Source organism: Colletotrichum destructivum, chromosome 4 (genome assembly GCF_034447905.1).
Source record: "Colletotrichum destructivum chromosome 4, complete sequence".
NCBI classification, from domain to species: Eukaryota; Fungi; Ascomycota; class Sordariomycetes; order Glomerellales; family Glomerellaceae; genus Colletotrichum; species Colletotrichum destructivum.
This window is the reverse complement of record NC_085899.1, coordinates 5,205,890-5,223,966: the sequence shown is the minus strand read 5'-3', so window position 1 is coordinate 5,223,966 and position 18,077 is coordinate 5,205,890. Positions and strand designations below refer to the sequence as shown.

At 54.3% G+C, this 18,077-nt stretch overlaps 6 protein-coding genes across 6 annotated transcripts; 4 read left to right on the top strand and 2 right to left on the bottom strand.

Moving 5' to 3' along the window:
• Positions 1 to 836: 836 nt before the first annotated feature.
• On the top strand, positions 837 to 2,301 carry CDEST_07523 (Putative glycosyl hydrolase, five-bladed beta-propellor domain superfamily). Its single transcript, XM_062923682.1, has 3 exons — positions 837 to 1,217; positions 1,293 to 1,410; positions 1,477 to 2,301. Exons 1-3 carry the CDS (start codon positions 932 to 934, stop codon positions 2,069 to 2,071), a joined length of 999 nt encoding a protein of 332 aa, XP_062779733.1. The 5' UTR covers positions 837 to 931; the 3' UTR covers positions 2,072 to 2,301.
• Positions 2,302 to 3,021: 720 nt separating this feature from the next.
• CDEST_07522 (uncharacterized protein) lies at positions 3,022 to 4,867 on the top strand (the record flags this gene model as incomplete). Its single annotated transcript, XM_062923681.1, has 5 exons — positions 3,022 to 3,390; positions 3,451 to 3,487; positions 3,553 to 3,620; positions 3,683 to 4,050; positions 4,122 to 4,867. The coding sequence occupies 5 exons, from the start codon at positions 3,022 to 3,024 to the stop codon at positions 4,678 to 4,680; spliced, it is 1,401 nt and encodes a 466-aa protein (XP_062779732.1). The 3' UTR covers positions 4,681 to 4,867.
• Positions 4,868 to 5,253: 386 nt separating this feature from the next.
• On the top strand, positions 5,254 to 6,632 carry CDEST_07521 (Putative phosphoadenosine phosphosulfate reductase, rossmann-like alpha/beta/alpha sandwich; the record flags this gene model as incomplete). Its single annotated transcript, XM_062923680.1, has 6 exons — positions 5,254 to 5,480; positions 5,561 to 5,601; positions 5,761 to 6,147; positions 6,277 to 6,290; positions 6,398 to 6,442; positions 6,495 to 6,632. The coding sequence occupies 6 exons, from the start codon at positions 5,254 to 5,256 to the stop codon at positions 6,630 to 6,632; spliced, it is 852 nt and encodes a 283-aa protein (XP_062779731.1).
• Positions 6,633 to 7,265: 633 nt separating this feature from the next.
• On the bottom strand, positions 7,266 to 9,425 carry CDEST_07520 (Putative kinesin-like protein). The gene is made up of 4 exons (XM_062923679.1): positions 9,014 to 9,425; positions 8,714 to 8,968; positions 7,967 to 8,637; positions 7,266 to 7,914 (listed from the first exon to the last, which is right to left on the bottom strand). Exons 1-4 carry the CDS (start codon positions 9,336 to 9,338, stop codon positions 7,267 to 7,269), a joined length of 1,899 nt encoding a protein of 632 aa, XP_062779730.1. The 5' UTR covers positions 9,339 to 9,425; the 3' UTR covers position 7,266.
• A 1,386-nt stretch (positions 9,426 to 10,811) lies between these two features.
• CDEST_07519 (uncharacterized protein) lies at positions 10,812 to 12,767 on the bottom strand. Its single transcript, XM_062923678.1, has 6 exons — positions 12,402 to 12,767; positions 12,182 to 12,309; positions 12,019 to 12,118; positions 11,822 to 11,963; positions 11,545 to 11,753; positions 10,812 to 11,479 (listed from the first exon to the last, which is right to left on the bottom strand). Exons 1-6 carry the CDS (start codon positions 12,585 to 12,587, stop codon positions 10,940 to 10,942), a joined length of 1,305 nt encoding a protein of 434 aa, XP_062779729.1. The 5' UTR covers positions 12,588 to 12,767; the 3' UTR covers positions 10,812 to 10,939.
• Positions 12,768 to 14,229: 1,462 nt separating this feature from the next.
• CDEST_07518 (Putative flavin monooxygenase, FAD/NAD(P)-binding domain superfamily) lies at positions 14,230 to 16,780 on the top strand. The gene is made up of 4 exons (XM_062923677.1): positions 14,230 to 14,507; positions 14,612 to 15,220; positions 15,279 to 15,353; positions 15,414 to 16,780. Exons 1-4 carry the CDS (start codon positions 14,474 to 14,476, stop codon positions 16,511 to 16,513), a joined length of 1,818 nt encoding a protein of 605 aa, XP_062779728.1. The 5' UTR covers positions 14,230 to 14,473; the 3' UTR covers positions 16,514 to 16,780.
• Positions 16,781 to 18,077: the final 1,297 nt, after the last annotated feature.

Sequence of the window (18,077 nt, the reverse complement as noted above, 5' to 3'; positions counted from 1 at the left end):
AGTTTTCCCGACGGCTAGACTACTCGAGAGAATCGAGGTAATTACGGACGCTGCAGACAACAAGCCTGATATGTGTCCCAAGAAAGAGAAACCGGGCAACTAGTTAAACGCGCCAACCGTGTCCATCTCATCCCTCCTTTCCGCAACTGGTTGCTCAGCCGTACATGATTGGGCGGGTTCAAAGCGACGTCAGATGCTTGCCAACATGTGTGTGGGTGGGTAGAATCAACGCAAGTCTACATGGGTGCTACGGAACACAGATCCCCCCCCCCGGTCTACTTTTAAAACTATTGGCGCTTAAAACCAAACCGGTACTCCGATGCCATGTGATGATCGTAGCTAAGCGGGTGTATCCGGCAGCCAGCACACGATCCTTGATGGCATCATGGCAAGGGGGATCGCACAAGCTTGACAAGAACGAGAATGACAATGGCAAGCAAACTCGCGGACCTCTCCAGTCCCCAGAAGCTCTCCACACCCCGCAGAAGAGGTGGCGGCCCCCTCCCATGGGGTAAAACCATGGCAAAAGCCTGTCTTCCCCCATGCGCTAATCCTGTTGACGGACGCGATTGCGCCGTCTGTGGGGTTGAAGGTCCCCGCATCGCGAGGAACCTCGGCGAGACACTACCCCGACTCGGAGCTAGACGACTAGCCGCGCCATAGAGAGTTTGACTGTAAATGAACACTCACCTCCCTCCCTCTAGCATGATGGGTTTCCGTTACTTCGAAGGCTTCAGGACGAGCCCCACGACAAACCTCCAAGTTGCTCGCTCTGACCTCATCCACCCCCCCCCCCCCCCCCCGACTTTATATGTATATATCTGCATCGACAGCATCCATGGATGGGTTCTGACATGGCTTGTGGAAAGCAACACGAAAGGGGCTGCTGTTACGCGGACCGATCTGGCTGATTCGTACCCAAACATCAATAATGCGTGTGCTCTCCATCCTCACCGCAGTCGCTTCGGCGGCCGCCCTTGTGGCTGGCAACCCTGTGGCCCGCCAGGCTTCCACTTTTGCCGGATACCTCATCTCGACCTTCAGCGACGCGAACCCGAAAGTCCAGTTCCACCTGTCAAACGGCAACAGCGCTTCGAGCTTCAAGTTCCTGAACAAGGGCCAGCCAGTCCTCACGTCGAACGTTGGCACCAAGGCTGTCCGCGATGTGTTCTTGACGACCAACCCTTCGCGGTCCGAGTGGTACATCATCGCTACGGGTGAGCGTTACCCCGTTCCCGAATCCTCGCGGGCGTGGAATCCCAAGCAGGAGCAATACTAAAACCGTTCATCAGACCTCGACATCAACGCGGCAGGCTTCAACTGGGACAAGGCCACCAGGACCGGCAGCCGGGGCATCGTGGTTTGGAAGTCGACCAACTTGGTAGACTGGTCTGCCCCTTCATTGAGAGTGTAAGGGTTTCATCTTTCTTCAACAAATTTGGGTATGCCCGGCCGACTGACTAAAACATTCGACAGCGTCGAGGCGGACACCGCCGGCATGGTCTGGGCCCCCTCCGCAGTCTGGGATGATGCCAAGGGCCACTGGTACGTCTTCTGGGCCTCTCGACACTACCGGTCCACCGACACGGCTCACACCGGGACCGCGACGCTCGACCGGATCCGCTACACGGCGACCAAGGACTTCGTCACCTTCAGCCCTGCCCGGGACTACGTTGCCCTCGCCGACACCCCGCTCATCGACCAGGAGTTCCAGTACCTCGGCACGCCCGGCGCGTACGCTCGCTTCCTCAAGAACGAGACGACCAACCAGGTCTACCAAGAGGTCACCTCCAACGGCATCTTTGGCACGTGGAGACGCATCCCCGGGTACGTCAGAAGCGAGAGCCCTCGAGAGGGTCCTGCCTCGTTTGCCGATAACACGACGCCCGGCCTGTACCACCTCCTGCTCGACGACTACACGCAGTACGTGCCTTTCCAGACCAACAACATTCAGTCGCCGAGCTGGCAGGGCTCCAGCACTTCCGGGTTTCCCAGGGGGTTGAAACATGGTTCCGTCACGCCCTTGACGCAGGCTGAGTGGAATGCCCTGAACTCCAGGTTCCCTGCGTAAAGAGTGTGCGAGGGATTGTGACCCCAGAAACCACGGATTGTATGTTAGAGCCTCCGATGCATTATGCAAATGATTTGATGATGATTCATATAAGTACAATAAGACAAGCCCGACCGTGGGACCTTTGGCTTGGAGCTTGTATAGAGTGTCTGCATGCTTGCGTGACGACGATTTCTACAATCGAAGCACCTGCCTGACTGTCAGTTAAGAGAGGATCAAGCGAATAATCCATCAGATGCAATCCATCAAATGGAAGAAGATATGGTGCGTTCGTTTCCAGGTTGGAGGTCAACCAAGAAAAGCCAATCACCCGTCAGGTTGAGCTCCAAGACCGGGAATCGGATACATGTAACGCGTTGTCGCCACTGCAGACCCTTTGCATGTGTGCGCCCTCGATGTCGCCCCGGAGTCATCGCGTTGTGCATCCCCCATCTCTTTGAGTCTGCCAGAGCGGCGCCATGTGAGACAGCGCAGGGCTCCAAACTTCTTCAGGGCAAGGCAAGACGAGGTCCATGTTGTCTCGAAGGTTGCCAATCGACAGCGACTAGCTGTTAGCGGAGCCTCTCTACCGGTAGTCTTCATCGACCGTCCCAGCAATCAGCTAGAGCAGGACGTCGCTCCGCCAGCCTCCCTCCCCGCATGAAAGAAACCCGGTCAAAAGGCATTTGTCGGTGTCTAGGGCTCCTATTGGCCGGACTACATGGACGGGGATGCTAAAGAGGCAAATTCATCGTTGCCTTTGCTCGCGAAAGCATTGCCAGCTCTGGAATGACGCCCGTGGACGGCTATGGCGGCGCCGCCGCTGTGGTTCCTTCAGCTCGAGAACATTGTGGCGGCTGGAATGATCAATGGCGCTGACGCATCCGGCAGATTTCCAACATGTCTCTCCCCTTAGCGGTCTTGGGTTGCCCGGACTTGGGTAACTCATGTATGATAGCGCCAGATCGGGCATGTTCCAGAAGTTTATCCTGTATCATAATACTCTTCACATTCCCGCTCCAGTTTGCCCGCGGCAGCGCCTTTTGGCCGGGCCTGCCGGACACGTTCGTTACGACACCCGACGCACTCTCCTGCTTGGGTCGGTGGTCGTCGCCAATACTGAACTCTTCTTCCCGCGAGGTACGATGCACGCGAACTCGATATCGATGATGGAACAACCACCACGGCCAGGCTCAAACGACGATAGAGCGCCGCTTCTCATCGGCGTGACCGCTGGGTTTCTAACCCTCACGCTCGTGTTCGTGGTACTCCGCGTCTACGTACGAGCCATCGTGATCAAGAAATGGGGACCGGACGATGCCCTGGTGGTTATCTCATGCGTATGCTTCATTCCTGGGCCAAATCAACTCTTGCTCGGGATGGCCCTGACCTGGACTTAGATTCTGACCCTGATTACAGGCGTCGTGTTCTGTGTCTGTAAGTCGATGGACCATGCCGTCTTCCGATCATGAGCTGGCTGACTGACCCCGGCAAAACAAAAGGCACAACGGTCGGCCTCGGGAAGCACATCTGGACGATTCCAACAGAGGTGCAGCAGGCGGGTCGTAGAGTATGAATTAAACGTCGAGGCCCTTTTGGGGCGGGCTCGGAAATTGCTGACGCTCAGAACAGTTGATTATCTCGGCGACTCTGAGCTATCATGTCACCTTCATCGTGATCAAGATGGCCTTCCTCCTCCAATACCGCCGGGTCTTTGCCCTGCCAAAGTTCGTCCTGTGTTGCGACATCATGCTGGGCTTCATCAGCATGTTCGGCATCGCCGTCGTCGTCTCGTCCATCGTCATCAGCGCCCCGACCTGGAGGGGGGACACGTTCGCGCGGGAGCGGTACGACCAGGAGACGTGGTGGCTGGCGACCGCCTGCGTGCATCTGGTGACGGACATCATCCTCTTCCTCATGCCGATCCCCATGCTCAGCAAGCTGAGGCTCAAGCGGATGCAAAAGGCCGCGCTGATTGTCAGTTTCGGGCTTGGGTTTGTGTGAGTTCACCCACTCAAGCATGCTGGACGGAGTTGCTGTTGTGCTCGAACAGTACTAATGCATGGAGCAGAACAACATGCATCTCTGTCGTCAGATTGTCGACGCTGCCACACGTCTTCACAAGGGACGTGACTTGGGACGTCATCCCGGCGCTGGTATGGTCAGAAATCGAGCTGTGCTGCGCCGTCATCTGCGCATGCATACCGACCCTTCGGCCTCTCATGCGCGTTGCCAAATTGACCCGGACGCAGCGTGATTACGACCGCCAGACGTCGGGGGCAAGCGGCGAGGCACGTCTCGCCCGAAAGCCGGTCGACGGAGGGACATTCGGGAGTCAAAGTCAGCAGAGCCTCCCAAGCCCGATGTTTGTGGACATGGAGCCTTGCATGGACCCAAGGCCGGAGCCCAAGACGCCGTCAATCGTGTCGTACAGCGACAACATTGTGACAACAACGCTGGATATCAGCCCGGCGCTGACGGCAGGGGAGTCAGACGATGGGTCGGAAGGGTTTGGGCCGGCAGACGTGGAGATTTCGACGCCGTTGAGCCCGCCGCCGCAGTGTTATGCCAGTCCGGCCAGACTTCTGCCTCGGTCTCGAGCATCGTCTGAGTCGACGGTTGAGGAGTGACTCGAGAAGCAAACCATCGCCATGAGCTGCTGCGTTGTCTGATTTTAGCGTTTCTCTTGCACTTCGAGGTCAGCCAGGTGTTGTGTGAGTGTCCATCTAGTTGTACTGTGTATCAACATGGGCAGCTACTTTAATCGTGCATTCAGTTGAGGTGGAGCTTAATGATACCTAATTAGACCATGACTGTGATTGATAATGAAGAATGCTGCCGAGCCAGGAACATGTGGCCTCGGCGCACTTTGGTTTTTTCGGGGTCTTTTTGGCGGGGCGGTCCGCTTGTTCATATGGGGCCTCTTCACGTGCCGTGCTAAACTGCTCCCGGAAGGCGGTCAGCAACATGCCGAGGGATCCGTCTTAGGTAAGCTGGCAGAATGGGAGCATCGCTCGCCTGCACGTCCCCGCCATATCGCCGCCTGCCGAGAGGACACCGAATCGACACTCTTCCGTCCCATTCCTTGCGCCTTTGCCTCCTCCTCCACCATCTTACCTACCTACCTTCTCGACACTTCTTCGATCGCTTGCCACACGATCTTGGAACGTACACCAAAAAAAAAGTACAATAAGCCGTCCGTAATGACCCACGGGAACGGCGACCACGCCGCCGCGGCCGCCAACGGCTACCCCGCCAAACCCCACTCTTCCGAGCCGTCCCCGCCGAGCTTCCACGACGTGTGCGACGAGCTGCGGCAGAGGGTCGACGCCTTCCTGGCCGAGGACCAGAAGACGGAGGTGTTGCGCAATGTCCAGGCCCAGCTGAGCGTGTCAATGGCCGTCGTGGAAGAGGCCTTGGCAAGGTACAGGTGCGTGCGCCCGGTTCCCTGTCGGCGCCCTTCCTCTTGGAATATGGATGAATGGATGGATCGCTGATGCGCCACAACAGCTTGGAACAGATCTCGATATCGTATAATGGAGGAAAGGATTGTATGTTTTCCCGTGTTGCTCCTTGTTGCTCCCTGCTGCTTCCATGTTCGAAACCCGGGCAAGTTCAGGGCTTGCCGGCATCGGAGCTGTGTATCTTGAAGCTTGTGCAACGAGGTCATGACAGCTTGTGGATTGCTAATCAACCCCCCCTGATGACAGGCCTCGTACTACTGATTATGCTTCTTGCCTGCCTCGCTCGTCGATACCCTTCGCCGTCCAAATCCTCCCGAACGAACGACTCGAACGGCACGACGTCCTTCCCCGACAAGTTCCAAGCCGTGTACATCGTATCCAAACACCCATTTGCCGAAGTAGACGACTTCGTCGAGGCCACCAGTTCCCAATATTACCTAGACGTGAAACGATACCTCATGTCGATGAAAGAGGGACTGGGCGCATACCTGGAAGACCGCCCAAACGTAAAAGCCATCTTTGTCGGGACGAGGAGAACGGACCCGCACGGAGAGAAATTGACACATTTTGATCCCACTGATTCCGGGTGGCCCGACTTTATGCGGGTGCACCCGGTGATTGACTGGCATTATGGTAAGCCGCTAAGCCCCCTTTCCGCTCTCTTGGGCAGTCTGCTGTTCGGGTTTATCTGTGCCTCCCGAGATGCAGGAACCTCACAACCCCTCTTCGTTTTGAACCGAGGCTAACGTCTTTCTCTTGTAGCCGAGATTTGGGCCGTAAGTAATACTCCTTGGGGACGACGATCAGCAGGCATGGACATGGCACAAATAAGGAGGGGAGGGAGGAAAATCTGAGGTACAGGTCGTGGCTAACTTGGGACCAGTTCATTCGGCATTTGGATATACCCTATTGCCCTTTATATGATCAAGTAAGGCGAGCTCTTTTCTGAATCAAGGACAACGGCTGACACTCCACACAAGGGATACACGAGTTTAGGCGGAACGCAAGATACCCACCCCAACCCCCAGCTGAAGAAAGAAGGAGAGAGCGGCGCCAGCTTCCGGCCCGCGTACGAATTGACGGAAGACGACGAGGAGAGGCTAGGACGTGATAGATAACGTCAATATAGCAGCGTGTTGACCTACGATTCGCGTTCAAAGCATACCTGGGGACCCCATCACAGCGGAGCAATTTGTATAGAGCATAGACTTTCGGCGTCGTTCCATCATCACCTCACTCGTATACCGGAACCATCCTTTCTGGGTTTACACAGAGCGACAAGCTGTTCGTAATTTTTATAAAAAGCCATAGCTGCGTAGTCGAACAATATACCTAGCTGAGGTATGGAAAGGACCCTTTGGTCTCCAAGTCCGTGGTAAAAGAAAGCTTTGTAAAGTCGTAGAAGCAGTTCCAATGTGTTCCTTGGTACATGCTCAGATGGTGATCAGCACCGGCTTCTTTGCTATTTGGCCGACGCAAGTCTTCCACATGCGGAGCAGTTCCACACTTCCATGGCGGGTGCTTCACGAACAAAATGGAAAGTACTGGTAGTGTAATTCCTTATCCGCCTTCTAGGTCTGACCTCGGAAGTCTTCGAATGGCACCAATCCTTGTTCTAACGCCAGTTGAACAGTCTCTGGAAAAGGCTTACAAGTCATCATCCCCTTTGACGCTAGACCACAAGTGTTTTCGCTCGATTATAATTTCCCTCACCCGTTGGCATTTTAATAGGTTTTGTAACTTTCATCTCTGTCAAACCGTCATATAGTAATACCTCGTGGCTGCATCATACTCCAGGAGCACTTCAGCCTCCATTTGATCAATGTCGACAACGACGTGGCGCCACATGCTCAGCTCGTACGAGTCGGCCATGAACCCCGGAAGAACCATCGCGCAGAGATATTTCTGCTGCTCGCCGATGGACTCGCTCTTCTCGTTGACCAAATCACCGCTGACATCCCGCACGTTGGGCCCGACTGCCGACTGGGGGCTCAGCACGACAACCATGTTAATGCCGGGAAGTCCCAGGGGAAACGTCGGGGGTGGGGTCCAGCGTACGACCATCCCGGGGCGTATCCGGTCTTTGAAGGGCACCTGGGCGGCCTGAGGGTTGGGGTCGACGCTCGACGAGAGCATATCCTGGTTCAAGGCCGGTTTCCTACCGCCCTGCTCCTGAGGAGACGACCCAACTTCGGCGGTGGCCGCAGACTTCTTCACGCCGGACTTTTGCGAATCCACATGCAGGCGCCAGAACTTGGCATGGAATGCGCGAGCCTGGTCCTGGGTGACGCCGGGGGTTTTCAAACAGCGGGTGAGAAACTCGGGTGTTGGCAGGCGGAGGAGGAGGCCGCCCGTCTCGAAGGGAGCAAGGGTCTCGCCCGAGATTGCAGGGCGTCCAGACTATTGATCTGTCAGCCGTGTTCTGACACCAGAAGAAACGCGCGCGTCTTACGTTATTGTTGATCCAACTCTGCAGTTGTTTGTTGGACCACGTAGAGGGGATCTCGGAATCGTACGCCTGGGGTTTTGTCTTGGGCAGCAGCACGCGCAGCATCTCGGCATACTTCAGCGTGTTCTTGCCCGCGCCAGCATCGGGGAGACTGGGGTTGACACACGCCACAACCACGGTCTTGCAGCTGCGCTGGCCGACGGGGTCGAACACGTGCTTGAGGATCTTGGTGAGGGAGCTCTGGCGGAAGGGGATGTGCGTCGGCCTCTGGGGCTTCCCTGTCAACGAGGCTGCGTCGACCATCGCCCGGCCCCTGATGCAGTCCTTCAGGACCGATAGGCTTGTGTTGATCTCGCGAGCCTCCTTCATGCGGTCGGCGGTGTGGTTGGCGACATCCCGGGCGGCCTCGGACCCGGCCAAGTCGATGAGGTATAAGAGTCCGTCATCGGCAGTCGGCATGGATGGGTTCTCGATGCGGATCCGGCAGATGGCATGAGACCTGGACGATTCGTCGTTCTTCATCGTAGATGCGGTGCGACGAAAGCTTGCCGCTCGTTCAATGAGGTCGAGCAGAACGGCGGCTTCGGTCACTTCGAACTCCATGGCGCCGGCAAGCTGCGTGACGCCAAAGGAATCTTCCAAAATGGAAATGGGCTTTCGATTGTTCAGCAGATCTACAAGGGGAGTCCCGTGTGAGCCAGCGCGCGTTGGCATGTGAAGCAGGGGGGGGGGGATTCTGGTAGGGCGTACCGAACGAGGACTTGCCAGCCAACTCAATGATGCACGCATACACCTTGCGCTCTCCGTCGAGGTCTCCGCTCATGAGCGACTGGGCAACCAGCTTCTCTATGGCGCTGACGGTGAAGGTCTTGCCGGAGCCCGTCTGGCCGTAGGCGAACAAGGTGCTCACGCCGCCACCCCATGCCCAGGGAACCAGCGGCTGCACCAAGTCTTGGTAGATGTGCTCCGAGGTGTCTTCCGGGCCGTAAGCCCGGTCGATGCTGACTGACGTAGACTGGAAGAACTATCAGCGCCCGCACCATGGAATACCTACCGGACCGGGCCCTTTGTTGGGGGGTTTTGCCTGTCGGTTGCTTACCATCAGCGTTGGCGGACCGAGCGGCTTGATGTGCTTGCGGATCTGATGGATGTCGACGACGCCGTTTCCGCTCTTGCGGGGGAAAACACCCCGGATGAGACCAGCGGCCACTTCGTCCTCCAACACTGGACGCAGCCGAGCCGCGACCACCATGTCGGGGTTGGGAGCGGTGTTTGGATCATTGGGATGGGCGAGATCTTGCTTCGCCGCCTTGGCGCTGAAGGCCTCGACGGCGGCCTGGTACCACGGAGTGTGTTTGATGTGATAATCGTCCATGATTATCGAGGATGTAATGCTTGTACTTGTCTAACTCTTTCTTATTATCTCTCAATAGAATCTCACGGAAATCATGAGTTATGTAGATGTTCCTTCGTCTCACCAGAACCGGCCACAATGTCTTTGTTGACATTGTTGATGGCTGCCTAAGACCAGTCCACCAGGCAACCAGGCAGCTGATTCCAAGGATCACCAGCACATGTGTGTTTACACACTGCATACACAACGTCGACGAAAAAGATGGGCTTTTGCTGTGGACCAAAAACCCCCCTTTTTTTCAAGCTCCCTGAAGAAGAAGAAGAAGAAGAAGAAGGGGGGAAACAAGTTGGCTGCCACACATGCAATGCTCATTGATTGATGCCTAGTTCCAGGCACCCAGATTAACTAAACCGAGGTCAGTCCTTGAACTCACACTAAGATACGCAGTAGTCAAGGTGACCCCTCTTCATGTCTCACAGGTATGAAGAAACACAGCAGAAAAAACCTATGGGTGTTGTGTCCAACACTTTGTAGACTTAGACTCAAACGACAACATCAACTTGGTGTGTTGGAGTACGCATATTCCGCATTTCCTACTGTGAACCAGAACCACCATCCATTGCCTGAAACTCCAAGATAGGCCTGAAACCAAACACCGCCTGCATCACCATTGTGAGTGTCACTCTCCTCGCCTCTGCATTTTTCGTGTCCGTCTTCAGAACCTCGGGTGCCGTTGAGCTTGCAGTCCTCTTAGTCGCTTTGTTCGTCATCATCGTCGAAATGCTCATCCTCTTTCTGGTCAGGATCGTCCTGATCATCATCTTCATGTTTATCATCCCCTTGGTTGCTGTTTCGTTGCTTTTAATCTTCCTGGCCAATTTCATGTGGCGAGCGAGATATCCTGCTATCGGGCTCTTTACCGGTAGGACCTGTGGACAATGGCACAAGTTCCAGGCTCTAAGAAGGCCGTCAGAATAGGTTTTGAATGTCTTGTATGCCACGCGAGCCATTGTGCATCTCCCGGGACATTTTCAATCTCGTCTCAGACACTGGACGGGTAAATTGCATCTTGATATCAACAATTTTAGCAGTGCCTATCCCCGGAATTTTCTCATCCCATGGTTCACCAATCTCGTCTGTGTCGACAATCTTGTCTCTTCCGTATTTCTTAAATTTCAGTGAAATGAAGTCGAGAGGCAAATTCCCACCCGTTGCCCCAATGAACAAAACAGTTTTTGACTAGTCCTAAAATCTGGCCTCTGGGAAGCACATCTGTCAATCGCCACGCAAGTAGCCAATGGTTTGAGTTCGTCCGTCGAGTATTACAAGTCAAGGGGGGTTTAACCTCCACATGCAGACATAGTACTGTGATTTGCCTACAAGGCACCGTCGAGGCTTGGTCTGCGGCACAGCCTATTCAAGCAGATAGCGTTAAGGGAAATGCCTGAAAGTACAAGGACAAGTCGTGCCTCAAATGTATTCAATAGTGTTTGCATTCCCTACGGCAACATACACATAACCAGTTTGATGGTCAAAATGTTAGATATCGAGTCAATAAGACACTAGTTATAGCGCTTTTTAATAACTATTCAATACCAGACCCTCCTCTTTAAATGATTTGACTATTTACTCCCACTCACGATCTGGCTAGAAGCCCTTTTCGTTCCTTTGATGTAGGCATAGTCTTGCGGTGACTCGTCGCCCGAATCGCGTACATACTCGGTGGTGATGGCGACTTCAACGTCCTTTCGGATATCCGTGTTTTTCCCCCGGTTACTTTGACTTCTCTGCACGCCATCGGACCTACTGGCATCGACGGGTTCCCCGTGCGGTTCACCCCATGGCTTGAGGTCTTGCATTTTGTACTCGTTCACCATGCGTTCTTCGCTCTCACTGAACGTCACGTTGGTGATCGGATAAGCTGAAGGAGGCCCGCGGCCCCGCCAGCTTTGGTTGCTGCCGGCACCGAACGTCCGTATCTCTTTGGGCGTCCCTTCAGTGAGCTTCTGAGACGACCTCAGTGAAGTGATGATGGAGCCGAACACCGGCGCCAGCCAGTTCTTGACGACGGAGAAAACCATCGGGAGGTTTGCGGTGATGACCGCGACGAATGTTTCCCTAACGGCCCATGATCCAGCAAGCTGTGCGCCATTCTGAGGATCCTAAAGCAGGTTGTCTCAGTACGATGCTCTCAGTTGTGTAGGTTTAAAAATGGTGGAGGACTTACAGTGACGATGAGTATGCATCGAAGAGTGGCACAGACAACGACGAAGATCCCGCCACTGAACAAAAGAAGCAAACCGTATTTCTTGGCAGGTCTGAGCTTGGCTTGCCACAACATCGGTAGCGGTATGGAGAGCAGATAGAGGTCGGTAGAAACGTTGAAGGACAGGTACACCCAGACGACTTGGTTGGAGATAGCTGGCTGGCAGACATCTGACAAGCAATTCGTTAGTTTTGCTTCCCTTTTCAGCCAGAGTTCGTAGGGATAGGTATGATCTTACTGCCAGGGTTGGGGTAGATTTGCCAGTTTTTGTGAAAAGGGCGGCAGGCGAGGAACAGGTTCATGACGACGGCAATCCAGCTGACGACGAGGAAGCCGAAGCCGAAGTAGATGCGGAGCTGGTAACCTCTGCCCAATCCTGCCTGTTTACAGTCAGCGTTGGGCTACGATAATAACCTCCCAACATCACCAACTTACAGTCAACCGCAAGTAGAATACCAACAGCGACGCTTTGAGCGCCCATAACAAGACGGAATAACTGGACCATCCACAGATTTGGATGATGGAGCCAACGACCCTTTGCCACAGCAGGTTAGCAATCATGTCCGGCAGACCAGGCGACCAAGGCTTGGTGTTCTACCTCAATCGATATTCTTCACTATCTGGTGACAGCGCCGCTCGTTGCTCGTCCGTCATGCCATTGTTGGCCATGCCTTTCGCGATCGCCCCGACGGAATGCGCGAGCGCAGTCTCGACGGCGTAGAATATCTATCGGCGAGTCATCGTGTCAGTGACTTTTGACTGGTGCAAATGCTTTCAGGGGGTGGTAGAGGTGCTTGGAAAAGGGGGGGGGAACACACAGCTCCGACCCAGACCAAATAGTCATCGGCTTGTAAACCTCTAATGCCGACGGACCTAATCCTCGAGTAGGTCCTCAGCATGGTGACGAGGATTCCAACCGCCAACAGCGTCCATGCCTCGATCGTAAATGACCGCATGGCGGCCGCAGCAGCTGCCGCCGCAGCCTCGGCTGCCGCAGGGTCCATACTACCGGGTCGAGGGGAACCGAAAGATGTTACGTTGCAAGCCTAATGAATCGGCTCTTGCATAAAAAAGAAATATGCGGGAGTGACAGACAGGAAAAGATGAGAATGCGGCCCAGAAAAAAAAAAGGACAAAGTCGAGAGAACCTCTTTAAGTCTCACATGGGCCTCCGGGGTGGCCAATTTGTATGTTATTGCAGAAAACGACAAAAAACCTAGTCGCGATTCGATCGACACTTGTTCAGCCCAAAAGACCCCCTTCACCCCCCTGTCCATCCCCAAGACGGCGGTTGAGCTCCATTCCCATCGACACCCTCCTGAGCCGTGTCACCTGTAAAGTGTTTGAGAATCTCTTGGATGTGTGTGTGTGTATATGATGATCTGTGTGGGTTCAAGTCATGGGTGGCTCGATGTCATGAGAACATGATAACGCCCCATTTTTGATCTTGCTAACAACTTCACAGTGGGGCTCATAAAGATCAAGCGTTAACAGCTTAAAGCGAGTGCATCGCGACCATGAGACGACTTGCCAACCACAAGCCAGCATGGTGGCATCGTCCTAGTCATGCTGGTAGGGAACCCAAATGCCGCAAATGTCACGCCATCCACCATAGCTGCTTGAAAGCTCAACGGTTGAGCCAACATACTTCGTTATGGTGTACCGAAAGAATCCCCGTATAGCATTGTATGAAGGTTGTTTAATGGTTATGAAAACTTTGTATGCTTTTAACTTCATGGTGTTTTTCTCATGGTGTTATAGCAGGGAGCAATAGTAATAACTGATGCGTAAGTTTTGTGGAAACAAAAAACAAAAAACAAAAAAAAACCCCGTTGATTTCGCCGATGACTGTGACCCTTAGTTGGGGCTCGTAAGGGTCAAGCGCGGTTATGAAGAAAAGATCACTTCCTCCCCCAGTCCACTTGAGCAAAAAAATGATACATGGCCGCAGGATTGGGCACCCGGAACACTCGAAATTGTGCCCTTTTGGAGAACCTGGCTAAATCATTCTCGGACTCCCGAAGTTGCGTTGGCCGGGGTCGTTCTGTCATCCGAACTATCGCTGCAGGGACTGACTCGTCGATGACAAGCCATCCCTTGTCTTCGTCTACAGGGTAGTGTTGAATCGGTCAATATGGCACCGCTTACATGTGTTGGCGCGATCCTCTTTAGGCACACATATGGAACCCCCCCTTGTTTATGTCGCACCACAGACTATGGTCGTCCATTGGCCATCCGTTTCCGTTCACGTTGCGTCCTTGACCCGGGGAAACGGCCCAATCATCGTTGCTATCCTCGTGGAACTCCGGGGTTTATGTCGCTGCCCCTGACGAGTGTCAGTCGTTATCGATGCCGAGTGGGATCCGGATGGAAATTGATAAACGTTCCTACAAAAGCTTTGACGGTCGGGGGTGAAGTCTCTCAAAGTTAGATATATTGGTTTCCTGCCAAGTCTGCAGTCCATATCCAGCTCAGGGGCTGAGGAACGACGCAGTCGCGTCTCGATTCGGATTATATGCGTAACTGGACCGTTCCGCCTGTAGTAGCACCTTCCAAAGCGAGAGATCGGCAGGACATGGCATCCCTTGTGGTCGTTTCCGATGTTGTCAGATTCTTATTAAACGCGGCCGTCGGTGATAGGTCACAAACGCACAGGAGGCTTGGGGAGAACGTAGGTAAGCTGACGGGCTGAGGTCCCTACAGGTCAAGTACAGGTAGGCTGACCATCGGGGGAGGGTAACATGACCTAACCATGTCAGCTTACCTACGTTCTCGGCTCAGGTTTATCAACACCACCCCCCGGCACGTCAATGACTAGCTTGGGAACGGGGCAAGTGTTTTTTTTTCCTTCGGTCGTCTTCTTTGCTTTGGTTCTGTCTTCATTGGCAACATGGAAAAGATTGACTGTGTCGTAGTGGGCGCCGGTGAGTTTCTCCCCGCTGGTTCATGATCGCCGACCAGGTTTCTCTATGCTTGCGTCTAGCACGACTTCTCGAGAGGCACCTGGAAAACTGATACGGCACAACAGGATGGTACGGCTTAGGCGCCGCGAAGCAGTATCACTGCACGCAGCCGCGGTCTTCTCTGGTCATCTTCGACTCCCAGCCCACCCTTGGCGGCACATGGGCGAATGAGCGCTTGTACCCAGGCTTGAAGAGCAACAACTTGCTGGGGACATACGAGTACCCAGACTTTCCCATGGACAGTGAGACGTTCAACATTCAACCAGGACAACACATTCCCGGCCAGACCATTCACGCCTACATCAAAGCATATGCGGACAAATTCGGCATCGCAGACAAGGTCCGGTCCAGCCACAAAGTCCTCGTTGCCGAACATCAAGAGACCGCCGAGGGAGGCTGGGTCTTGACCGTTCTCAATGCGAACAAGGAAGAGTCCAAGGTGTTTGCTCGCCGACTAATTGTCGCGACCGGCATGACCTCGGAACCATGGCTGCCTCATTTCGAGGGCCAGGAGTCCTTCGGCGGCCGCGTCTTCCACGGCAAGCATTTCCAGCAGAACGCCGACACCCTAAAGACGGCGAGTACGGTGACTGTGTTTGGCGGCACCAAGTTCGCTTGGGATGCGGTCTACGCCTACGCAACTGCCGGAGTGAAGGTCAACTGGGTTATTCGGTGTAGGACACCCTTCTAGACTGATGATAGAGACATTGTCTAACGTGTAGATGCACATAGCAACAGGACACGGTCCATGCTGGATGGCACCCCCGTTCGTGACGCCGCTGAGCAAGTGGCTGGAGAAGCTTGCCAGTAAGGAAGGCCCTTTCATTTCCGAGAAGCCCCCTCCGCGACCATGCTGACCTCCCCTAGATACAAGAATGCTGACTTGGTTCAGCCCGTGTGTATGGGGCGATGCTGATGGCTACACGGGCATCCGCGGCTTCCTCCACGGCACTGCAGTTGGCCGGGCCATTGTCGACACCTTCTGGAAGATCCTGGGAGGTGACGTGATGACTCTCAATGCCTACGACTCGCATCCAAACACGGCCAAGCTGAAGCCGTGGACCGAGCCCATGTTCACTGGTCCCAGCTTCAGTATCCTCAACTACGACACCAACTTCTTCGAGCTCATCAAGAGCGGAATCGTCGACGTTCACCTAGGCGAGATCGATCGCCTCACCCCCGGCAAGGTCCATCTGTCGGACGGGACCGAGTTCGCTGCGGATGTGCTTCTCGCACACACTGGTTGGAAGCATGTTCCGCCAATCAAGTTCCTCCCCGAAGGCATTGAAACGGAACTCGGCCTTCCCCATGCACCCCCCCACGATGCGCCACGCGAGGATCTTGCTGGCCAGACCGACTTGGTTGACCGCGCCGACAAGGAGATCCTCGAGCGTTTCCCGCGACTCAAGAACCAGCCCGTCTGGAACAAGGCCTACGTCCCACTGACCGAGCAGAAGGGCATCGACAGCGACGACACAGTCACCCCTTACAAGCCTCTCACGCCGTATATGCTTCACCACTTCATAGTCCCGCCTTCGGAACGCTTCTTACGAACCCGCGACACGGCATTTGTAGGCATGGTCAGCAACTTCAGCAACGTCATCACAGCCCATCTCCAGGGCCTGTGGATCAGCGCCTACTTCTCCGGCCTCCTCGTCAACGATCCCGCGGCGGCCGTGGGCGACGAGGCCACGTTGGAGAAGCTGCAGTATGACACGATCCTGATGAACCGTTTCGGCCACTGGCGTTACCCGACCGACTGGGGCTCCAACAAGTGCCCCAGCTTCGTCTTTGATGCCGTTCCGTACCTGGATTTGCTGCAGCGCGATCTTGGACTGGCCCCGTACCACAAGAAGGGCTTCATGGCCGAGGTCTACTCGCCCTATGGACCAGAAGACTACCGATATGTCAATGATGAGTGGCAGAAGAAGTTTGGTGCTGGCAAAGTGGTCGATGCTTCGAGCTGAAGCGGTCCTGACCTCCGAGATCCTTCAGTATTCTGGTGGTAAAAGCCCAATAAAAGCCCCTCATGGTTCAGCACTGGAACATCACGTAGCCATGATAATATGAATTGGCGAGGGGGGCTATGGGACGGGTCAATTGATGGCTCTGGCAGCTGCTGTACGCTGCAGGTTGCAAAGTAACGGAAGTTCGACGAATCTCGAGGCCAAATCGTGACTTGCCGCCTCGTGATTCCACATAGCAATATCATTGATGTCGCTGATCCATGATCCATGATCCATGATCCATGCCATCGTAACAATGTGATAAGTCAAAGCGACGCGAACTGGATTCAATCTCCACAAGACAAACCCTCGATCGCGCTGCCAAGATTGCCATGTCCTCTCCAGCACATAAATAAACCCCCAGTCCCCCCCCCCTCTCCATCCCCACGTCAGTTCAGTTCATTGATCGAGCTGGGGTGTACCAGCCTGTGGCTAGTAAGCAGCCACCACCCCGGCCGTTCAAGGTGTAAACAGCCATGCAGAACATGCAACGCAGCACGGGAAGGACTGCCCATCCAGGGGTCCAACCCGTTGCAAAGAGGAGTGCAGGCGGCTCCCAAATCGCACATCTTGGCCGCGTTCCGCGCCAACATGATTGCGGGCTTATTCTCGACATTCGGTACAATCTCATGCTTGACCTCGGGCTTCTCTTTGAGCTTACCGACGAGGAACCAGAAAGCGAGTCCTTCCATGATGATCCGGTCATATTGGCAGTCAACTCCGGCTGCGGCGAGACCGCCGGCTCCGTGGCTATTTGTTCTTGTCAACTTCGAGATCAAAAGAGGTTAATTCGTTTTGCACGCACCATGTCCATTCATTGACGTCGACGCAGCTTCTGGCAGAGGGGCCAGTTTGTTGGCGCTAGGTCTTGCCGGAAGCTACGCTCAGGAAGATGGTGATGGTGGATGCAGCCTTGAAGAACTTTATGGTTGCATTGACTGATCTGGTTTCCTTTGGTATTTGGAAATTTTGACTTGAGAACTCTGAGAAATTGTGTGTCGTTGGGATCAGTTAGGAGCTTGATGTTGGATAGTATCAGTTCGACCAGCCTCCAGCGACAGAGGAGGTGCATGCATTAATATTCCAGTCGTCAAAGATGTGAAGAAGCATTCCAAGAGTGTATTTAATTTTTCGTTGTGTTTTCCCTTTGAGCTTGGAAACAGTCTACAACCTTGGGCTTCCTCATCAGTTGCCAACATGAAGCTTCGGCGATGTCACATGTCATGCTGCAAGTGAGACTTAAGAGGGCTTGCAGACCGCAGTTTCTCTCGTGCATGTATCTAATCAATAGAGCACCAAGTAGCTCTTTCAAGGGATGTCACACGCAGGTTGATATAGGCCATGTCGAAGCAATTTCTTCCATCAAGACAGTGTGTTTGAACATCTACTCCGAGCGGTCTCGGCTCTCACAACTAGTCAACTTAGTCTATGCACATAAGGTCGGCGATCTGACGTCAGCCGGAGACAGATGGATGCACTGCAAGCTGAGTTGCACTGTATGCAGGTTTGTTCAGTCGCACTTGCC

What these genes read in the sequence shown, in the direction of transcription:
- CDEST_07523 (XM_062923682.1), top strand. Translation starts at nt 932, where the DNA reads ATGCGTGTGCTCTCCATCCTCACCGCAGTCGCTTCGGCGGCCGCCCTT. An exon ending in GTGGTACATCATCGCTACGG is followed by an intron (nt 1,218 to 1,292) that starts GTGAGCGTTACC and finishes ACCGTTCATCAG; the next exon opens with ACCTCGACATCAACGCGGCA. An exon ending in TCTGCCCCTTCATTGAGAGT is followed by an intron (nt 1,411 to 1,476) that starts GTAAGGGTTTCA and finishes AACATTCGACAG; the next exon opens with CGTCGAGGCGGACACCGCCG.
- CDEST_07520 (XM_062923679.1), bottom strand. Translation starts at nt 9,338, where the DNA reads ATGGACGATTATCACATCAAACACACTCCGTGGTACCAGGCCGCCGTC. An exon ending in CAAAGGGCCCGGTCCGGTAG is followed by an intron (nt 8,969 to 9,013) that starts GTATTCCATGGT and finishes AGTCTACGTCAG; the next exon opens with TCAGCATCGACCGGGCTTAC. An exon ending in GGCTGGCAAGTCCTCGTTCG is followed by an intron (nt 8,638 to 8,713) that starts GTACGCCCTACC and finishes CTCCCCTTGTAG; the next exon opens with ATCTGCTGAACAATCGAAAG.
- CDEST_07519 (XM_062923678.1), bottom strand. Translation starts at nt 12,587, where the DNA reads ATGGACCCTGCGGCAGCCGAGGCTGCGGCGGCAGCTGCTGCGGCCGCC. An exon ending in TATTCTACTTGCGGTTGACT is followed by an intron (nt 11,964 to 12,018) that starts GTAAGTTGGTGA and finishes GACTGTAAACAG; the next exon opens with GCAGGATTGGGCAGAGGTTA. An exon ending in GATGCATACTCATCGTCACT is followed by an intron (nt 11,480 to 11,544) that starts GTAAGTCCTCCA and finishes AACCTGCTTTAG; the next exon opens with GATCCTCAGAATGGCGCACA.
- CDEST_07518 (XM_062923677.1), top strand. Translation starts at nt 14,474, where the DNA reads ATGGAAAAGATTGACTGTGTCGTAGTGGGCGCCG. An exon ending in CTGTGTCGTAGTGGGCGCCG is followed by an intron (nt 14,508 to 14,611) that starts GTGAGTTTCTCC and finishes ACGGCACAACAG; the next exon opens with GATGGTACGGCTTAGGCGCC. An exon ending in GGTCAACTGGGTTATTCGGT is followed by an intron (nt 15,221 to 15,278) that starts GTAGGACACCCT and finishes AGATGCACATAG; the next exon opens with CAACAGGACACGGTCCATGC.